Raw genomic sequence first — 21,091 nt, 5'->3', positions numbered from 1 at the left:
CTGCTGCAAAATCTGTGACGGAGATTTATCTTGTTACGTTACGCAGGCTTAATCTTTCACTTGAGGCAAGAGGCAAACAGAGACCCACGTGGTTACTGGAGGTGTGATAAGGCGGGGTGTTATTTATCCCACGTAGGCCTGTCCTCTTCTCTCCCAGCCCATAATAGTTGAGCCAAGATGCTAGCTCACATGCTTATCAGATTGCGCCTGCTACTCATATTCTTCATGCTAGATAAAGAGATAGAGAGGTGAATGCAGCATACAAACAAGATATACTTGTCATCACCTATTAAATTACTGTTTTGTTTTGTCTGAATACTAATGGGTTTTCTTAGCTGCATTTCACCTGATTACTGTTATAAATGTCAGTCAAGGCTTTTATCTTCTGCGTCTTAAAAGGATTAGCAGGAAACTGAGTAAACACACACTTGCAGGTTTGCCGATAAATTGTTCCCCGAGGGCTCCGACCTTGTAGGTTTTTCTCTTTCCATTTCAACACAGGAACATGTGATTGGTTGAAATAAATGGGTGTGTGTTTGGAGGTGAGTAGGGCCTTTCAGGAAAGTTCATGAAACATGACGTGAACGAAGTTTTGTTCAGAGCTCTCAGCAGACTGATTGGAGTGCACAGAGTCATCTGCTGCTGGCTGATTAATTGAAATTTTTGATTTTTCTGGTCTAGTCAGACAAAGTTATTAGAGGGCTCACATTTTACAGATCTGCTCTTTAATCTGTTAAATGGCTACGATTTAGATGACAATTAAGACCAAGAGATAAACAAAAATAACACGGTTGTACAGGATACATTCTCACAGTTTTTGCTAAAACTGAAAAAAACCATTACTGTCATTACTGAACTTTTGACCGAGTATTTCCCCTCACTGATGCTTTTTTTAAACATTTTTAAATGTGATGTGAGATCTTTCATACTCTAAAATTGTGGTAGTCTAACTTTATCCTTAATCAGATTTACAGATTTTAACTCTGGCCCTTTATGGGTCATGATTATAGGCTATGAGTTGTCTAGTTGCAGCTGGGTGGATACTTTTCTCCTCCTATCACTGGTACAAGTTCAACTTGATTTTATGGGCCCAGAGACTTTTTGTGTGCGGGCTATTTTAGATGTTATCAAGTCTAATCTGGTCTTCCTGTCCTGAGTGTAACCAGTGGTTTGCACTTTGCTGTAAAACCTCTGTTTACATTCATGAAGGCGTCTCTTGATTGCTCAACACCAGTGTTTGTAGAGACAAAAGTACTAAAAATGTGGATTGTCTAAATCGGCTTTAGAAAAGTCTGCTTTTTTTGCCCCATAAGTCTAAAAATTAAAAAACCTTGTTGTGTGCAGGAACTGTCTTTACTTTAATTCAAGCAAAAAGAACAATTTTCTTTCTACTGTCTCCACCAATCGTAGAAACTCACAGCTCTCTTTGTTCTGTCTTCTTCCCCTCACCCCCAACTGGTTGAGCCAGATGCCTACGCCTGGTCTGCCCGAGGTTTCTTCCTGTTAAAAGGGAGTGTTTCCTTCCCACTGTCACCAAAGCTCTTGCTCATAGAGGATAAACTGATTCTTGGGATTTTCTCTGTTTTCTTTGTATTATTGTAGGTTCTCTACCTTACATTATAAAGCACATTGGGGATAGTGTTGTTGTGATTTGGCACTTTCTAAATAAAAGTGAATTGAATTGAACTGAATTGAGGCCATAAACACTGCGATCTGAGGTGAGAGTGATGTCATTCCCGAGTTGACTCTGTTCTACTAGTAGTAATAGTTGGAAAAACAACGCAGTGCTTACATTTTATGCATTTTATGCTTAAAAGCATGTTCATAATTAGAACTCAAAGAGAGTCACAAAGACTACAAGTCCTACAGTTTTACTCCTGCTTACGCTCCCTGCTACCATCTTGGATCGTGAAGTCAAGGTTGGTGCAACTTCCCCGAGTTTCTGAGTCAAAAGTCCAACCAGAGAGGGGGTTCCATGGAAAAAACCTGACTGAGACCCCGGGATTTCCCACTTCCCGTTCCAAATGGAATCCAGCGTGATGTTTGCATCCCGCTGTGCTGTCATGATCACAAGCCTCTAGTCACAGGTAGATGTGCGCTTCTCCCCTATTTTAAGTATGTGAGTTTTAGTAACATCTTTACTGAGTCATCATCCAGCACTCCCTGGGATACAAGAGGAAAACTGTGATTAATTAAAGCAGCCAAGCAAAGTTTTTGTCTGTATATTAGTGTCAACATTAGGAGCTGCTGGATCCATGGGGGGAATGATCAATTCTGAGTTTTAGTTGTTGCTTAAAATAGTTGGAAGATAAATTGGTAACACATTCATACGTACTTAAACCCGACCTTGGAGCCTGCCGTTGCTAAGTAACTAGCACATGCAGACACATATGTTCAGCAGTCACAAAACCAAACCACGTTCCCTGCTCCTGTCAAGTAAAACCTTATTTTGCAGGAATGACAGTCAAAATGTTAACGTGTTATGTAATAAAGCACTTCAGCGCTTCCCATGCTTATCATGTCCCAGTGAGAGCAGCTTCTTACTTCCTGAAATACAGCTGTGGTCTGCCATCTCTCCCCCACGCCGGCCCTATAAATGTGTGCTTTGTCACAGTGACAATGGGAGCGAGCACAGTGTGGACAGTGTAATCTCGAATTCCTGGTACAGACCGAAACACGCCACAGACGATTACCTCTGCAAAACACATCTGCAGAAATCAGACATTTTCTAATCTTTTATTTTTTCAAAACTTCCAGTTTAGACCTCTGTGAAGGCTGTCTGCCTTTATTGGTGCTTTATTTGGTTTTTATCCAGACCTTTTAAAGAAAATAGGTCCTGTTTTGAAGCACAGTAGTGCATTCATTTTTTCTTTTCTATTTTTCTGTCCTTACAAACGAGGCTGATGAACATTTCCGTCTGTGTCCTGTTGCAGTTTGTTTCAAGCAGCTCTCCCCACTGTGTTCATCTGCTCGGTTAACCCGCCTTGATCCTCTGCATTCCTCTTCATGGGGAAGCTTCAGCTGCTTTTATGAGAACATGAATAAGTGAGACGCGATGAGGGATGATTTGCCTAATATCTCTTTGTGAGCCCGTGTGACCTTGTGCGTATTTTGAAAAGAGGTCAAACCTTTTAGGCTCTGAAAATCCAAGATCACAGCTGCAGTTTAATTTAAATAATGTGGAGTATGACGGACGGTAATTTGAGCTTGCTCCAGATAAGTTAATGTGAATTTGCCTGATAGTTAGAAATGCCTCACATGCGCATAATCTGCCATCTAAATAGGAATCGAACCTGCTTGACCTGTAACTACTGGTGCCATCATGTTGCGCTTCACGCTGAGCAGACACACATGCTGTGTGCGACGATGACCTGATTGTGTGCTGCACATCTGACATCCGGATGCGAGGGAGAGCGATCTGGTGAGACAGCCTGCACGGCGGGGCGGGTAGAGGTCAGCAGACGGTCGTGGCTTAAAGACCTGACAGGAGGCAGGTGGAAAGCACAAGATCGCTTATGGAGCAGTCGGAGGGCTTGATGGCGGTAGTAGTGTTGAAGTTTCTGGGTTTTTTGGCAGATGTTAAGGGAAAAGAAATATTTTTTACTACAGAAACAAACAGGTTCAGTGTTGAAAAAGGATTTTTTTTACAAGCTGGATAAAGAGCTGTATAATATCTCCTGTTCCTTTCCAGTGTGGTTTGTTTGACTTGAGCAAACTTGCAAAATCATTATGAAACCATTAGTAAAGTATGCCAGTCTCTCAACTATGACGTCTCTTAAACCACAGCAGTCAAAACAAACACTAAACCTATTTTGCACACAGCTGGACAGAACCTATCCAAATATGGGTAAGATGTAACCAGGCCCAAAAGCCAAATTTAAGTAGCATACAATATAGACAAGTACCTGTTTCCAGCAAAGGCAGGAGTGCTTGGTGGCAGCTCATCATAAGTCAAAGTGTTGCTTTCATCTGAGTGCACAGTTATGGCTAATACTCCAAATGTGACAGCACTCAGAAGTTTAGGCGATAAAATGTCTGTGAGAACATTCGTAAGAGACACATGTGCAAATTTCTTTGGCATCATGGTCGACCATAACCATGATTCTAATCACAAGTTGGGGAATGATGGTCGGATGAGGCCAACACGGGAAGAATTTCTGGAATTTTCAGGAGGGTGAAGCTCCTCAACGCGGTGGTCTTATGTTTATAAAAAGACTTCCAGTCCTATAGATGTCTACGGGAAAACCGTTCAAGCTCTATAAGCACTTTCCTACTGAGCGTATAGGCTCAGTCACTCGTGTTGTGTCATATAAACAAAAGAAATAACCCTGTTTTGCAAATCTTGGTGATCCATTGTGTTAAAATAGGCGATTATCTGTGATACGAAACCACACATTCATAAGTCGTTAGCCAATGAGCATGCAGTTTGACAATCTGACCCGCCCCTCCTCCTTTTGCAACCAAGGTAGTCTCTGCAGAAGTGCTCGTCTCGAACAAAGACTGTAGAAAACTGCAGTCATTGTTCTCAAAGCTTCAGAATGGGAGAAACTAGAGGAGGGCCAACACAGAGTCCACCCCAAGTGGCCACTAGGAGAACTGCAGTTTTTGGAAGCTTTTGGCTTCATTTACTCCTTCAGATGGTGCTGGTTGGTTCAAATGGTTTGGGGTTTTTTTGGCTTTGTTATTTGAACTTTATGCAACTTTTGTCTTGTCTAGGACCAGATCAGAGCGGGCAAAGATGTATGTGTGGGATAATTGTTAAATATAGAACATTTTTAATGTTGATCTCAGAAAACTTTGACGTTGGTTGCTGTCTCATCTAAAGTTACTTAAGCCTGTAAAAGTGTGTCAGTAAATAGGTGATAAATACAAATATCTGTAATCAGATAATATCATTTTAAGCTGGTAATGCTAAATGTCAGTGTGCTTAAAATTAAGGTGTGTCTGTTCAGTTTTCTCACATTCATATTTCATATTTTTCTCTACCTCTTCTTGCATTTCCTGCAACATTTCAGTCCACCTCCTTGATGTTGCTCCTCTTTGATGCCTCAGAGGGAGAGGGCACAAAGCGACAAAGAAAGATGCCTGAGCTCATTTACATACACCGGCACCGCAAGTATCTAGCATAGCTTGATTTCTTGGGTGTGTTGCCTTCGCTGTTCTAGATGTGGTTATTAAATATTAATGCGGTGCGGTGTAGCAGCTCATCGTTGAGGTATGAGGTGTGGGAAAACGCAAGATACCGAGGTGGTGGAGACAAAGCCCTTTGTAAGGCTTGGTCCCACACATTGTCAGACAAAGACCCCCTTTCATTGAAGAACCCTCTGCTGAAAGGGTTCTGCCGTACAGTAGCTTAGCCCTCTCGTTGCCTGTTCGTCTGCCGATGCTTCCTCAGTCCATTTTCCCTCCAGCTGACTCATCAGGCACCTCATTCCCATTTTTCGGATAATTCACTGGCCTCGAGCCAAAAAAAAGAGGAAAAAAAAGCTCAAACTGTCACTACAGATGCTCCAGCCGGCATTTGTAATCATGCTGTAGAGGAAAACACTTGCAGCTTTGATTTCAGCTGTGCACAGAAAGCCGGGTGTGTCTTTCATCAGGATACTTATGAATTATACTGTGAACCGCTCTCTCTGTACAGTTTACAGACATCCTGCAGCACTCACTCAATGACTGTACAGCTGAATCATCTGCTTTTCTCTAACAGTTTTAACAAAAACTGACAAACATTATAACCTTGAAGGTTTGAATTATTGTCTGTGTTAGACTGTCTCAGTTATTCACACTCTGAGCTTATGATGTACAATCTGAAAAAGGTCTATAAACCCAAATCTGTCAGAGTGCTCTTTTAAGTAACTCTTTAGTTTCTTTTTTGGGACATATAAGAAGCTGTTCCATCAAACTATAAGAGAATGGTGACCAAACAGCTAAAAGTATGTAAGGGTAAGGCTGTGTGAATCTCCACGTGTTATAGTTTGATCTTTAGTGCAACCTACTGTCCTTTTACTTATTATAATTTATTATTATAGAGCAGCTTTATGTTTCTTGGTTAAGACACATTTGTACTTACACCCATAATAAATCAGCTGTTCTAATTAATACACATCTGATCAGATCCAGCAGGCAATGAAGCCATCAGCGTGTTCTCTATAAGAGCACAACATGTCATTCTCAGAAAACAGTCGGGTCCACAATATGCGTCAGAGTAGCTTTAGGTGGCTTATAAAGTTATTGTGGTTTAGATTTGATGCCGTTCGCTGAAAAGCTCTGTTGTTGTTGTTGTTTTTACTCAGAACTTCATGAAATGTTAGTAAGTGTTAGTTGATTCTGCTGGTAGTCCACCACACCCAGGATTTTAGCCATTTTTCAGTTTTTTTCTATCAGCAGTGAATTACTCTCAGCTCTCTTGTGGGCGGGATCTAAATACGCTCAGTCTCCATGAGATTTACTTTTGTGGAAATATGTTGGTTTGTTTGGTTTATTTAGCATATTAAAAACTGGCAGTCGATAAAGTTGTATTTTTCTCTTTAAAGAATGAAAAAAGGTGTTCGAATCAAGGAAGAGAATATCTGAAAACGTTACCATGTGTAAGTGAGATGTTTACACGTTGGCTAAAGTAGTAAGAGGTTTGTGTTACAGTCCTCCAGATCCGGTTTTAACTGGCTCACATGTAGGTTTAACAAACATCAGAATAGAAGCTGTTTTGACATGAACAGACGATCCTTAAATCCTTTTCCACACCCTATACCCACCTCCCTTAAGCCAGCCAATCAGAGCCCAGCATGTAAGGTACTGTTTATGAGTCTCACACTACCACGACCGAGCTGCATACCCCGCTTAAACCCCTGGGGCGTCGAAGCTGGGACAAGTGACGGAGTGTTTCACAACCATCAGAGAAAATTAACAACAGCTACACATTGATGGCAGAAGGGAAGGAATTCCCCCTGCTGTCTGCAGGTCAGAGTACTGCGCTCAAGTAATCAGATTATCATCTCTCACTGAGTAGTGAGATTATATGTTATGTCTCCTCCACTGCCCAACTCGAGTATAAAGAGAAGCTTTAAGAGAGCTCTACAGTTGCACTGCGTTTGAGGAGTAAACAAGCCACAGTGAGGCTCGCTCGTGTCGTGAAGATATTTGTGGAGTCTGAAATGTCAAAATGTGAAATCTTCATATTTACAGCATTGCTTCTCGTCTTCTGCCTGTGCGGTTCAGTTAACACACGTCCTCCTGTTAGACGCGGATACAGAAAGCTGTTTTGACTCCATTCACCGCGGAGTCAAAGACGATGAAGCACGGCACAAGCGGCGCTCTGTCGAATACATCAATGGTTAGCATTTAACAGTAATAAGCAGTAATTAAGGTGGAGAGACGGGCCTAAATAATAGTGGTTTAGTTGCTACCCTGTCATCTAGCTTTGTGTTGGTTCTCAGCTGTTCTCCAAAGACACCCAGATGAGATTTTAAGATGATGGTGCTGACAGGGAGGTATCAGGTTAGCTTTTTATTTTCTTTTAAATGTATAAAACTTGTTATCCCAGCTGTTAGAGAAGAGATGAGAAGAAGCAACATTAGATTAGTGGATGATTAAATTTGATTGAATTTGATGGCAGGAAATTGTCCATCCATCCATCCATCCATCTTTGCACTGATCCAGGGGAACACAGAGGAGTTTCCAGGCCAGTCAGGGGATATATGTATCCCCCCAGCCTTTGTTTTCATACGCACACGTCGGAAAAAGCATGGCGGCGAAAGCAAATCGTTGAATGATACGGATGAACCAGAATTGGTTTGTAAAAATGCTGCAACTTCAATGGTGTGGAACTGGTTTAGCTTTTGTCTGTCAGATACACAACAAAGCACTATTTTTGGTAGAGCATGCTTTTTTGGAAAATACGGCACACTTAAAATCAATCCTTTGACTTTTCTGAAAATCGACAGTGCCCCTTATAATCTAATGGGCCTTATGTATGAATTCTGGTTGTGTTTACTGACCTCGAAACGATTTTATGTACACGGCGCTCGAAAATCTGTCAAATGTTTTAGTACGACTTTGCTAAGCTACGAACCAGCACTGCTTGATGGATTGTCGGAGCATTACGGCTATCGTAGGCAGGAGCCTGGCGGAGTGATACGTACTGTGCTTCAACATAATATTACCGTATTGTGTGTGTAATACCTCTTTTTAAGTTTTGTGGATATTCTACATGGTTATGCTGAGGATATGTCGGCCAATTTCCACTGGAAATGCCTTTCGGTTAAACTGTCAGCAAGGAATTTGCATTTGCACTGTTAAATTTGTATATAACTTTAATGCACTTAAAAAACAGCTGCTTGTTTAAGTGAAAATACATAAATGTTTTGTTTTGTTTTTTTTCCACTAATAAAGTTGTGGAGTTGTAAAGTATTTTGTCTAGTGTCAATTACATCGTCAGTTATATCGTTATCGCAAATTTTCAAATGTATATCGTGATAAATATTTTTGGTCGTATCGCCCTGCTCTACCTCCCAAATGACTGAACTCCTCACCCTATAGCTAAAGGAGAGGTCAGCCACCCTTTGGAGAAAGCTCATTTCCGCCGCTCAGCACTTGAGGACAACTTCATAGTAAAGAGGTTGAAGCCCCCAAATCTGTTCAGAATTCATCCTGCCGTCATGTAAAAGACCCCAAACATTCAGCCAGAGTCGTGTATTCAGCAGTAATAAGAAACAGGAGTCCTCGTAGGCCAGCACGGCTGTAATGATATCTCGAGGGCAGCAATAGGAATTCACTACCACATGCGGTCTTGTTGATTCAATCCATATGCTCATTAATTATGATTTGAGTCCAGAGTTCTCTCTGTTTGAACAGATCTCAGCAACACTGTGAAGACTGTTTAAGCCCTTCACTTTTCTTTTTATTTACTGTGGTACCGTTAAATCAAAGTAAAGAGAAACAGACCGTCAGCTGAATTGGTAAACTGTAAAAGAGCTGAAATCTCTGGCTCGTCTTGAGTCCACATTCCAGTTTTATGCAGTTTTTTCTTGACTTTATGTAATTGTGAGAGCCAACGGCCAATCAAATTGTCACTGTGATGACATAATAAAATCTATAATTGTGCAGTTTTAGCACATTTAACCAAATAAGTGTCATCACATCAATAAGAGCCTACACATGGTTCTGTTTGGGCTCTTGAGGAACCACAGCAGTGGAAACGGACTGAATCAGGAGATGTGCAATTCCGGGAAGGACAGGGCACAAAAGAGTATAAGTAGCAAATAAAATCTAAAAACTAAAAAACAAAAAACAAAACCCTTTTGCAAGAATTTTATGAATAGACCTCTCAGCTGAAGGCCTCAAGTAGATGCTGAGTATATTGCAGTTTGCTGACAGTACTGATTTACTGATAACTGTGTAATGAAAAACTCAGTGCTTAGACTGTGCTTCTGAAGTTCAAGGTACAATATAATAGGATAAATTATAAATATAGACTATAGAGAACTAAAAACCTACTAATATAGTTTATTGATCCTCATGAGGAAATCTGAAAGAGGTCAGAGGTTCAAATATCTGCTCGATTTATCAAGATATCATATATTTCCAAACGCGCTCCGACGTTTTCGGAGACGTCTGTGACCCGCCAGCTCCATAGCAGACAGCAAGGTCGAGGATTATTAGAGCCGGCGAGAACAGCGGACTCCCGGCACATCGTTTTTTGTATTGGGTGTCCACTAAAATAAAAATAAAAGCGTTCTAACATCTCACCTGCTTGTTTTTATTAAGGTATGTACACGTATGTACATGTACACTATTTTTATTAATAGAGATTTCACTACTGTTTGGTTTATTTCAGTGTTTTATTTGTTCCTGAGTAAACCGGTTTGGCTGTGATTAAAGTTAAGCTTCATAACATATTACTCGCAGTTAAATTAAGAGGGGATGGCAGTAAAAACTCTGGACCTGTGACATCATCAAGTACGCTGGTGTTCCAATTGTACAAATCGCAAGTCCCTACTCGCGTTCTCGGCGAGTCTGTACTCCCGTGTGCCGAGAACGCGAGTACGTACTCGCGTACTTGAGAATTGACAAAGGGCCAGTGTTTTATACTGTGCTGCTGATGAGCCACACATTGCTAATAACGTGCCAGGGGTGTATTCTGTATTTCCCAACATGCAATTTAGCCAAGTAACATTTTTCCATATTAGAAACTATTATACTATATGCTATATATACTATTATAAAAACCTTTACCAACACCACATATAAATGTTGCATTTCTATTAAAACAACATAACCCTGAAATCCTTATTAAAACACCCCCCAAAAAAACCCAGAAGCAATTCAGCGTACCCAATTCATCCCTGTTTTCTTCTAACCCTCTAACCCTCATTCAAACCTCCCGGGGACACATTTGCCCAAACACCCTAGAGAGGACAAAGTAGAAAACAAGTTAGTGCTTCACCACAAATCCACAAAAAAACACACAAGTACCTTTTGTAATCAGTTATATTTGTGGCTAATATTGTCTCTTTAGCTTACAGCCACCATGTCCACCGCACACAGAGTAGCTGCTCAAGTGCCTGCCAGACAGAATCACACCAATCAATAAAAAAGCATGAAATATTTATTGTTATTTATATAGTGCTTTTCTACTCTAAGCACTGGCCAGACGCGGGATTAGCAGGAACTGTGGATCCTGCATTGTGCTTGTTGCACTGGACTTTGAACCCAGTGCAGCCTTTCCACTCCCTGCACCAGCGCAGCTGCTGCATTAAAAACATAGCAGGAGGTTAAATCAGGTCTTCCCAGCCGAGGCAGCAATATCCTGTGATGAACCCTTTGCCTCCGTTGCCACCTCATGCAGTGACAGAGCTGCAGGCTGTCTGCTTCTGCCAGTCTCTGCCTCCTCTTTCCATTCCACTCCCCTTCATTTTTTTCCCCCTGTGTATTTCTTGGAGCTTTGATGCCACCTCCTCCATCTTGTGGCATGCGTCTCATCTCTGTAAATCCCTCGTGCACAATCCCTTCACTTCTTTCCGTCTGTCTACCTTTAATCCATCTCTTCTCTTTTCGCACAAGCTGCTCCGCATCCTCTCGGATGTCTATACCGTTCATCACGTTATAGCCGGCCTGTCTGCATTTATCTTGGCCTCAGTAGAGTGAATTAACTCCCATCTGTCCTGACTGATGGATGCATTAATGGAATGAAAACTGAATTTGCTTAGTACTGCACTCTCTTTAACCCAGACACCCCGATTCGCCGTTTTATCAATGGAGCTGTCAGTGACATAATTCTGCGACTGTGTTATGGGGCTTTTAGTAGATATTATAGACTCAGCAGGGGGTGAAGTCTAATCATTTCAGCCCTGCTTTTCTGTAGCTGAATGTTTTAGGGAGGGCTTGATAACGCTCTGCTCCTTTGTTTTTTTTTATATTACAGAGAATAATAAGCTGTGCATCGCTCAGGGACGCCAGCATGATCTCATGCTCGTCTAACATTGGGTTTTTTTGTGTATTGGAAACAATAGCACAGAATGTGAATTCCCACCTGGCAGCTATAGCGATTGTCTGTCTGTTTTATCAATGGCTACAAATCTGTAAAAGAGTATTTTTATTCTTTTTATTGATAGCTTTTATTGCCAAATTTTAACAAAAACTTTTTTTTCATGGTATTTGTTCAGCAAACAATAGCAGAGAGAAAAAGTTAAGCTCAGTTAAACACACTGGAGTTGGTAGAGACCAAAAGCGGTGAAAAAAATTTATTCTTGATTTAAATATAATATTTTAATTTTCTTACATTTTGTTCTTACAGTATGACAAAGATTTACCAAATAGACCTAAAATAAATGAAAAAACCTCGCAGGAGAGTGTTTACAGAGGTCAGGAGAGAAAGCCAGCGTTCCTTTAGACGTCTACTGAACTGGAAGTCTTTTTTTCCACAACTATCGCCACCTAGAGATCTTCGGATAGATTTAAGAGACTTGCCTTCATTGTTCCAACCTTCAAGCTACGTCCTTGTTTCATGCAGTCTGTGGTTTCGGTGATGTTTACTTGGATGTCTTCCTGTTGTGTAAACAGGCAGCTGTTTGTTATCTATTCACTTTCCATAATAACTTTATAGTTTGACAGTATATTCATGTTGTGTTTACAGCTTTTTCTTCTGTTCCAAGTGTCAAAAAAACTTAGTTATTGTCGTGGTAAATTGTGTAGAACGATAAATTAATATTAGCTGTTGCATTACATTAAGTCCCGTATGTGTTTCTGTTTGCCCCCTGCAGGTCAGTCAAGGTAATGTTCCAGGTGTGGAAAGTGCCTCTTTGGCCATGGACACGGAGGAAGGAGTGGAGGTGGTGTGGAATGAAGTACTCTTCTTAGACAAGAAAGTCTTTAAAGCACAAGAGGTACCCAAACTCATATAAACCTTTAACTACGAGATCTGCAAATTAAATTCTGGTTCTATTTATTGATTTGTCAACTAAAAAGCCTGGATGAAGCTGGAAGATTTACTGTTATATATAGACACCGGTCATATATCTTTAAGCTCTTACCTTCCTTTTATCACTGCTTGCGGGTTTTTTTTCCTCACGTTGATGTTGCAAGACTGACGTTGAACTCATGGCAGTGGACCTTTTGGCTTTTTTTCTACAGTTTTTTGCTGTTTCTTAGGGGGTCAACACTTAAACAGCTGGACTGGTGCTGACAAAGCTGTGTAGGCCTTTTTTTCCATTCAGAAAACTGATCAAGGGAATTGATAAAGTCATATTTATCCTCACAAGAGACCTATTCCAACAGATAAACACCAGCAAATATAAAAATTGCTGAACTTTAAACCACTCGGGTGATTTTCGTTATTACTGCTTACAAACCACTTGAATTATAAATTGTTAAAGTGTCCCTGATTGATTTTCTAATAGTGTGATAGACTAACGTTTTTAGATGTGAACCATCTCTGATGTGTGATGTTTAGGAGAAGATCAAGGAGATGTTTGAGAACCTGATGCAGGTCGAACACCCCAACATTGTCAAGTTCCACAAGTACTGGCTGGACATGAAGGAGAGCCAGGCTCGAGTAAGGTTTTCAACTTGCTTCCTCTTTTTCACGCACACAAACGCTGGTGCATGAACAGGTTTTCTCTCCTCTGTCTGTGGCACACAGGTTATATTCATCACTGAATACATGTCGTCAGGCAGCCTCAAGCAGTTCCTGAAGAAAACCAAGAAAAACCACAAGACTATGAATGTGAAGGTCAGTGTTTTACTCTGGTCACATACTGAGTCTCACGGTGGCAGCTCAGGGTACTGCAGTCCCATCGCTATTCAGATCCATTTTTCCAGCAGGATTAGAGATTACGTAACACGACACCGCTCAGTCTGCTCAGACATGCATCTTATCCTAACCTGGTGGATTTCAAATATTCATGAGGTTTATTCACAATATCTTCCTTCTTTAAAATAAATTGTAGATAAAGTTAATGTTATTTAACTTTAATTAGCTTTTGGTATTTTCATGCACATATCAAATTAGTGCATTTTATGACAGTGCATATGTTTCCATATTACTCGTGTCTGTTAGTTTAGAGGTGTAGCTCTTCATCTTTCTCTGTTCCCCTTCGTTTCAGGCCTGGAAGAGATGGTGCACACAGATTCTCTCTGCGCTTAGGTACTGACTTATTTGTTCTGTGTGATGTAATCGTGTCTGTTATCTCAGTGTGAGCATTAATAACATGCTTTATTGTTTGCTGGCAGTTATCTGCACTCTTGCGATCCACCGATAATCCATGGAAACCTGACTTGTGACACCATCTTCATCCAGCACAACGGCCTCATCAAGATTGGCTCAGGTCTGCTCCCAGCAGGGACTTTAATGTTACTGCAAGTAGTCGATCAGCTGGTTTTCTTTTTTTGTACAATAACTTTATTATGACTAATGAAGCCTCTAAAGTGAATTTTCCTCCTTAATATTCGTGCTATTTTTTTCCAGCTAAACCCTCATAACTTCTAAAGCACAGAAGATATGAACATTTGATTTTTAGGACTGAAAAACACCAAACTTTGAGGTTTAGTGTCATGCAGGGCTGTAACCAGGTCGAATCTTTCCCACATTTTAATACCAGATTCTTCTTAACTATAACTTTCTTCTGTGTCAAAACCATTTCCAGCGTAAGTACATTTTAATACTTGTGGTACAGCTCATGGCTTTGAAATCTCCTCGATCTCCACGTGTTCTTTAAGTTAGATTGGTCATACCACGATAATCAAACAACTTTAGGTACAGAAAAGGTTTTTCAAGGTCCTTACAGGGTCTGAATCAGCGAGTTTCAGTGGATAATCAGGAGGGCACTGCTCTAAACACAAGTCACAGCAGTTATTCCTGTATTATGTTTTAGCATAGTCAGTCAAAGGGACACATACACCTTATCTTACACTAAATAACAGTACAGTAAAGTACAAAATCAATTAAAATTTTATTTTCATGGCATTAAGCAGAATGAATATCTAAATTGTATTAACTCTCCTCCCACAGTGTGGCATCGGCTATTTGTTAATGGTAAGGGACCTTTTTTGTTTAGTGGTTTAATATCAATTCATTAGTTTTATCTAATATTTAATATCTAATATATTTGTGCTCTGCCTTCTCTTGCCAGTTTTCCCAGATGCAAGTGTTCACAGCAAAGCGAGGCAACATCGCGACGAGCAGAGAAATCTTCATTTCTTTGCTCCAGAATACGGAGGTAAGTGGCATTTCCATCCAGCTTTCTGTGACGTTGCTTTTATTTAATCGGTCTACATTGATTCCTACCTGACTGTTTGACCTGCAGAGTAAAAATTCAGTCTTTATGTTCACAGTTTAATGTAGCTCCAGACCTCAGTTACTACACATGAAGATATTTGCACGTTGTATGAAATGGGAACCGCTGAGAAAAAGACTAGTTGTCAGTAATCTGTATGCCAGAAGCACCAAACGGGGCCTTCTATCAGATAGTTCTGGGTATTTTGTGACCTGTTGTCTGTAATTATTGTAGATAATGAGGTAAACGTTGGAATTAGTACTGCCAAAGTGAAATGGATGAGACACAAATTACTTCAAGACATTTAGTAGATTGTTTGTACCTATTTTGCAGCTGCCAAAAAGACAAAAGGATAGATTAATCCCTTTGTAATGAGGATAAACTGTTTACCTTCTTCCCCTTTTCAAATTGATTTTTTTTTTTGATTGCACATTGCTACCTTTTTAATTTGGGGTAAGCTTTTTCGTTAAGTTTTCCTATTTTTACCCTCCTCTCACCCTGCTTCTCTTCAATCGTTTCCAGCTGGCGAAGATGGTTACGCCATAGACATTTTCTCCTTTGGAATCTGTGCTCTGGAGGTAAAAGAGAAGTAAATCTGCTGGATTTCCATCTTTCTGTGTGTGTGGCTGTTTTTCTTGACAGATTATTTGTACCCTTATAGATGGCTGTGCTGGAGATCCAGGCCAATGGAGATAGTGCTGTGTCCAAGGAGGCCATAGTCAATGCAGGTCAATCTCTGGAAGACCCTCTCATGAGAGTAAGTCTCAAAAATACTTTATGCCCTGAAATGCAAGAACAGCTGCAGAAACATGTAGAAAAGACAAACTGTCCTGCACTACTCTAGCAACGCTTACTCACACTGCCGTCCCTCTAGGCTTATTCAGACCGCACAGCAGGGCTCCGTCAGTTAAATATGCCAGAAAGAACAAAGTGATGCTCAGGAAACTGGGTCACACTTTACAGTTGCATGGTTATGTGTTGGATTTACTTCCTTATTGCTCCTGCAGGAGTTCACCCAGTCTTGTTTGCATCACGACTCCAAGCTCCGTCCTACAGCTCACGACCTCTTGTTCCACCGAGTCTTGTTCGAGGTCCACTCGCTCAAACTGCTCGCCGCACATTGCCTCATCAACAACCAGTGTGAGTTTCTCTCTTATGTGCACTGCAGCTACTTGTGTGCATCAGATTTCTTTAGTAACGGCCACACTTGTGATGCATCTACAGACTTGCTTCCAGAGAACTGTGTGGAGGAGAAAACCAAGTCATTTGACCCCAATGCTGTCATGGCAGAGATTAAACATGAAGACAGACAGGGAGTTCAGCTCAAGTAAAATCTTATACCCACCTCGAATCTTCCGCGGTCTGCCAGAAAGCATGACAAGTCAAGATCATTGCTCTCTGTTCTCTTTTGTGTCCCCTCTGCAGGTATTCCCACGTGTCCCCATTGGAACTTGACAAGTTTCTAGAGGATGTCAAGTAAGTGTTACTGCAGTGCTTTACTTTCTCAGTTTACTTTCTCAAGTTTAACATCTTGGCCTTTTCTCTCTTCAGGAATGGAATCTACCCATTGATGAATTTTGCCTCAACGCGGCCTCACCCCGTCCCCCGAGCGCTCTCCTTGTCTCAGGAGCAGGTTGAAACGGTCAAGACGCCGACTCCTGAACCCCAGGAGACGGAGACAAGGAAGGTCGGCACCTTAGATTGAACAACAGTAGTGTTAAATGCACAGACTTGCTGGCTACATCTCTAGAGAATGACTCTGTGTTTACAGTAGACTTTCAGCAGTATGTCTGGGATGTTGCAACACGTGAGATATTTACACATGGAAATCTCCTCATATTTGTTGTTGCCCGCATCTGATTTCAGTGAGACCGTCTCCATGCAGTCAGCTTTGAAGGGGAACAAATTTTGGACTGAGAGGTCTCACTGTGAATCAGAGCTGACTGCTTGCATTTAAATCCAATACTAGGAATGCATCAGGAGCAACTTTTTAAATTAACCAAATTAAGCAACAGGGCAGTGTTAGACATTGCGCTTATGTGAACAGCAGCTCAGACCTGCAAAACACTGTCACATCACAGTGTGACAGTATCACCTTGTGTGTCTTTGATTAAGATTACTTTTCATTATTTCAGAGCACAGCATATGAGCATGAGCCTATCTGAATATCAATGATAAATGTCTAGTTTATTATGTTTTAGGTTATTACCTTAGATGGTGTCCCTGCTTAGCATCACGTGTATCAGTGCCAGATATGTTGGGAAAGTGTTAGCAAAAGTTGGATTACAAAAGCTTTCTGCTGCCCTTTAAGTTGTTGTGTGTGTCACTTGTGTAGGATAAGCACATGCACGTGTCTATGCATGTCTCTCTATTATTGTAATAATAACTATTTATTATCACTCCAAACACTTTAAATATTTAATACTTTGCTTTGCCTTCATGTTTCAGTGCTTCTTACTCTGTTGTCATTGCAGGTAGTTCAGATGCACTGTAATTTGGAGTCAAATGAAGAAGGGACCAAAACTCATGTGAGTCACATAGTGTTACAGGTACTTTGCCCATTTCAGTGTAAAAACCTGGGCTCCTTAAAGATGAATCCTACTGCAGCGTTGCTTTAGCAGCTCTGCATTTCAGTCAGTCAGAATGAATACATATGAATTCAGTCTGACTTTAATTGAGCCTTTTGGTGTCTCCTTAGCTCTCTTTGTTTCTGAAGATGGATGATAAACTTCACAGGCAGCTCAGCTGCGACATCCTTCCAAGTAAGTTGACATTTCTGAAATATCACAACAATGTGAGTGTTCCTAGATCATCATCCAGATTGATTCAAGCCCAAACTTCACATCTGGTTGCAGTTTTCATGCAAATTTGTCCATTACTTTCAGAGTGATCCAACTAACAAACATAAACAAATGTAATAGCCAGATCAACTTCATAACTCACTCTAATGAATTTCCATGTGAGGCAGTGAATCAGTTTGACATATTTATTTATGTTTTATTTTTGTTTTTTTTGTTTGTTTTAACCCATCAGACATAAATTGCTGATGGGTTATTGTCATGATTTGTGAATACGATAACTTAAGAACAAGGCGACGTGAGACTTTTAAATTGATACTATAAGTCCATTTAAAGCACTTGTTTGTATAGATTGATCTGGATAACCGTTTTGTCTTTTTATTTGAAAAAAGACACCTGTTGTTTTATTTTTCTTGTATATTTTTCTAACTGAATTATTTTGTATGAAACTTTCAGCTGACACCTCCAAAGACCTCGCCAGTGAACTTGTTCACTACGCCTTCATAAATGAGGTAGACGGAAAAGCTTCTTTGTTTTTACATTTTAATGATCTGGGAACAAGTACAGCAGTAATTTATTCTTTTTTTCTTTTCTTTTATCTTTTGTTTTTTGAAGAGTTTTAACACTTTTTTTCCCAAATAAACTTTGACCGCATCTTGGTGGCTTTGTAGGAGGACAGTGAGAAGGTGGCGGGGTTCCTGGAGAATGCCATCAAACAACACCGGGTCCGAGCACTCGCTTCTGGGAGCACGCAGTGAGGAGGGGTCCCGACAGGCTCTGGCCCAGATGGAGGGTCCCGGGGCATTGATCACTCAGATGGAGAGAGAGCAAGAGAGGGCAGCGGGTAGGACGAGACAGCCGTGGACCTGAGGAAGCACAGGGAGCTGACCCAATGGGGAATTAAAAAAAAGGGACAAACACAGATGGATGCTGCACCTTGACAGACAGTAAATCATCTCAGTGAGAAGGCGCCTCTGGCTGGAGGACCAGAGGAATCACGGCTGCGTCCAGCAACCCCACAGAGCAGAGGAAGATTGACAAACTCCCTGCCTAAAAGGGCTATCATGCCTTAAGATATCTTACAATCTTAGGTTTTCCATAATGCCACTATCCAGAGCAGATATGTTATACTCACAGATGCAGCAACTACATACTACTACATACAAACAGACATTTTGTTCCTCAAAGCCTCATTTGCACACTTTTATTGCTGATTAAACCTCCCTCTCCCTCACAAGCCAGAACCTTCAGTTCACAAGAGTTTTAGGGAATTTAAGATTCCGTCTTATGTGCACTGTTGATACCCATTCAGCTGACTTTTTTTTTCTTCTGTTTAACTGTGAACAGGACATGCATTGCACAAATGTTTATTTTTCTTTGTTCTACACCTTCAAAGTGACACACCTCACTGCACTCTCCGACTGAATGCTATCTCCACACAGCTAAACATGCTACGCCTGAATGAGGTGATAAGTAATGAGATGATGCCTCTCTGTTTTAGCCTGTAGTGCTCTTACAGGTTTTCCACCGTGAAAGCCAAAGACTTGCAAAGTGCCTGTTATGGCAGTGAAATGGCATCACCCACAACTTAGCAATTAACACGTTCAGGTTGACTTTAGTCTTAAAACAAGATCAACTTTGCAATTCTTTATTATTAGTCCACAAATTCAGCCTGTGTGGAAGTGAAGAGGAAGTCGAGGCTGAGTAATGGAAGCTTGATTAAGAGCTGCAGCCTTTTTTATTGGACTTATGGATAAGATGGTTATGGTCTCTGCTGCCGTCAATATTAGTAGCCTGTGTACAAAAATTGGAATAAATCTACGTGTGATTTGAAAGCGTAGTCTTACTTAAACAGGAGCAAAGCTGTGACTATCTGATGTTAAAATTAATTATTAAAAAATTGCCATTTTGTTTATTAATATTCCTGCTATAGTTACTATTATTGTATTTCCCAAACCATTTGAAAATATTAGTACATGAATTTTGTTTTGTAAATATTTCCGTAGATCTTTCAAAGGTGAAATCCACCCAAATCATTAGAATTTGTTTTTCCTGTGAGGTTTTCATGGACTCCAGATGTTACAGCAGGTGATGAGAAACTGAATTATTTTCCTTTGCATGTTTTTATTTCCCAGAACCCCATCTACTCTAGTTTTATTTCACACAGTTCTGGTGTGAAATGTGAAAACGATGGCACTGCAACCCACACAAAGACAAAAATAGAGCTGGCTGTGCATCAGTGCCTGATTTTTTTTTTTTTTTTTTTATCAAGAACCTGGTCTCTGAAACATAAAAAGCTGCCATTTGGGTGGATTACTCCTTAATAAAACTGTAGTAAAAAACAGTAGTGATCATCAGCAAAATACTGTTGTCACGTTTTACATAGCTCTGCTCTGCGTCATTTGTTTTATGGGTTTGTGAGGTTGCAGTTTCATAACAGTTACACTGCTGTACAGTCATTGCCTACAATACTTACTATACTCTGTGTCGAGCCTACTTATCAGTATGTCTCTGAAGACAGGAGCCCTGAAGCCTCCCAGACAGTCACCTGCTACAGGCTGTGGTGTACATATTTGTTTGTGGCTATCAAAAGAGGCGTATGTTGGACAACACAAAGCAGTGCCACTATTGCTCTTGTTTGATCCTAGTAAGCTGCATGTCTTAAAAGCCTGCAACCGTCCAGAACTGCATTTTGCCTTTGTCAGTCACAGTTCAATTCCAGAGAGGACCTGACCATGAAAATGAATGTTTAGACTGTGCAAACATGGAAAAAAAACAAACCCTTCCATATCAGTCTTATTTTACGTCAAATGACTTCTTCTTTTTTTATTTCTGTGACTCTGTTGAATAAAACTTGCCTTCGGATGTGTTCTACTTAAACCTTTGGTAAATATTGTAGCTACTGCAATTAAATACATGACAATAAACAAGATGTAATATGCTGCGTGTGTTTTGATGTTTCCATGCATGCATTACCAAAAAATTATTTAAATAAGAAACGAGGAATGGTGAATTTAATTTAGTATTTATGTAGTGTCTTGGGTTGACATGACACGTTAAGACAGAGTACAAAACATTTTATATGCATAATATCAGGATGCAATATGATTTATTAAGAATAACAGATTTGTGGTAGTGACGTTTTTAACATTGTTGCTAAATTCAATCATGTTACTCTAATTTTAACTCATTCAGTATATAATTTTTGACTAAAGTAATTACAAATGTTTTTAGCTGTTAGGTTGCAAGGGTTTTATCTGTTGTCTGTTTAATAGTTAAAGTTTTTATATGAATAGTGAGCAAAGATTAGAAAATAAATGCTGAAATTCAGTGACCCAAATGACTCAAAAAATCGATTCACTTTGGTGAGTGACTCATTAAAACTCGATTCAGTAAAAAAGAATCAAATTTACCATCACTAAGCTACACTGATCTACGGATATATCCCTAGTGAAACCTAAAGGCAGGGCGAGTTTAGCAAAATCAAAGCACCCCCAAAGATTTCTTACTTTTTTGGACAATATT

The 21,091-nt window shown here is 40.3% G+C and overlaps 1 protein-coding gene across 1 annotated transcript in view; it reads left to right on the top strand.

Annotated features, from left to right (window-relative positions):
• nrbp2b (nuclear receptor binding protein 2b) overlaps positions 1 to 20,508 on the top strand; it is a 43,070-nt gene extending 22,562 nt beyond the window's left edge. Inside the window, exons 2-18 of the mRNA XM_082546232.1 lie at positions 12,258 to 12,380; positions 12,947 to 13,048; positions 13,136 to 13,225; positions 13,599 to 13,639; positions 13,726 to 13,820; positions 14,504 to 14,527; positions 14,625 to 14,711; positions 15,291 to 15,346; positions 15,430 to 15,525; positions 15,776 to 15,908; positions 15,993 to 16,095; positions 16,194 to 16,244; positions 16,320 to 16,455; positions 17,243 to 17,296; positions 17,467 to 17,530; positions 18,023 to 18,078; positions 18,238 to 20,508. Of these exons, the coding sequence (XP_082402358.1) occupies positions 12,258 to 12,380; positions 12,947 to 13,048; positions 13,136 to 13,225; positions 13,599 to 13,639; positions 13,726 to 13,820; positions 14,504 to 14,527; positions 14,625 to 14,711; positions 15,291 to 15,346; positions 15,430 to 15,525; positions 15,776 to 15,908; positions 15,993 to 16,095; positions 16,194 to 16,244; positions 16,320 to 16,455; positions 17,243 to 17,296; positions 17,467 to 17,530; positions 18,023 to 18,078; positions 18,238 to 18,324 (1,398 nt within the window). The 3' untranslated portion in view covers positions 18,325 to 20,508. The remainder of the gene's footprint in view (positions 1 to 12,257; positions 12,381 to 12,946; positions 13,049 to 13,135; positions 13,226 to 13,598; positions 13,640 to 13,725; positions 13,821 to 14,503; positions 14,528 to 14,624; positions 14,712 to 15,290; positions 15,347 to 15,429; positions 15,526 to 15,775; positions 15,909 to 15,992; positions 16,096 to 16,193; positions 16,245 to 16,319; positions 16,456 to 17,242; positions 17,297 to 17,466; positions 17,531 to 18,022; positions 18,079 to 18,237) is intronic.
• The last annotated feature ends 583 nt before the right edge of the window (positions 20,509 to 21,091 follow it).

The sequence above is a fragment of the Aulonocara stuartgranti genome (assembly GCF_965226115.1).
Source record: "Aulonocara stuartgranti genome assembly, chromosome: 9".
NCBI classification, from domain to species: Eukaryota; Metazoa; Chordata; class Actinopteri; order Cichliformes; family Cichlidae; genus Aulonocara; species Aulonocara stuartgranti.
This window is presented reverse-complemented; position numbering and strand designations above follow the sequence as displayed.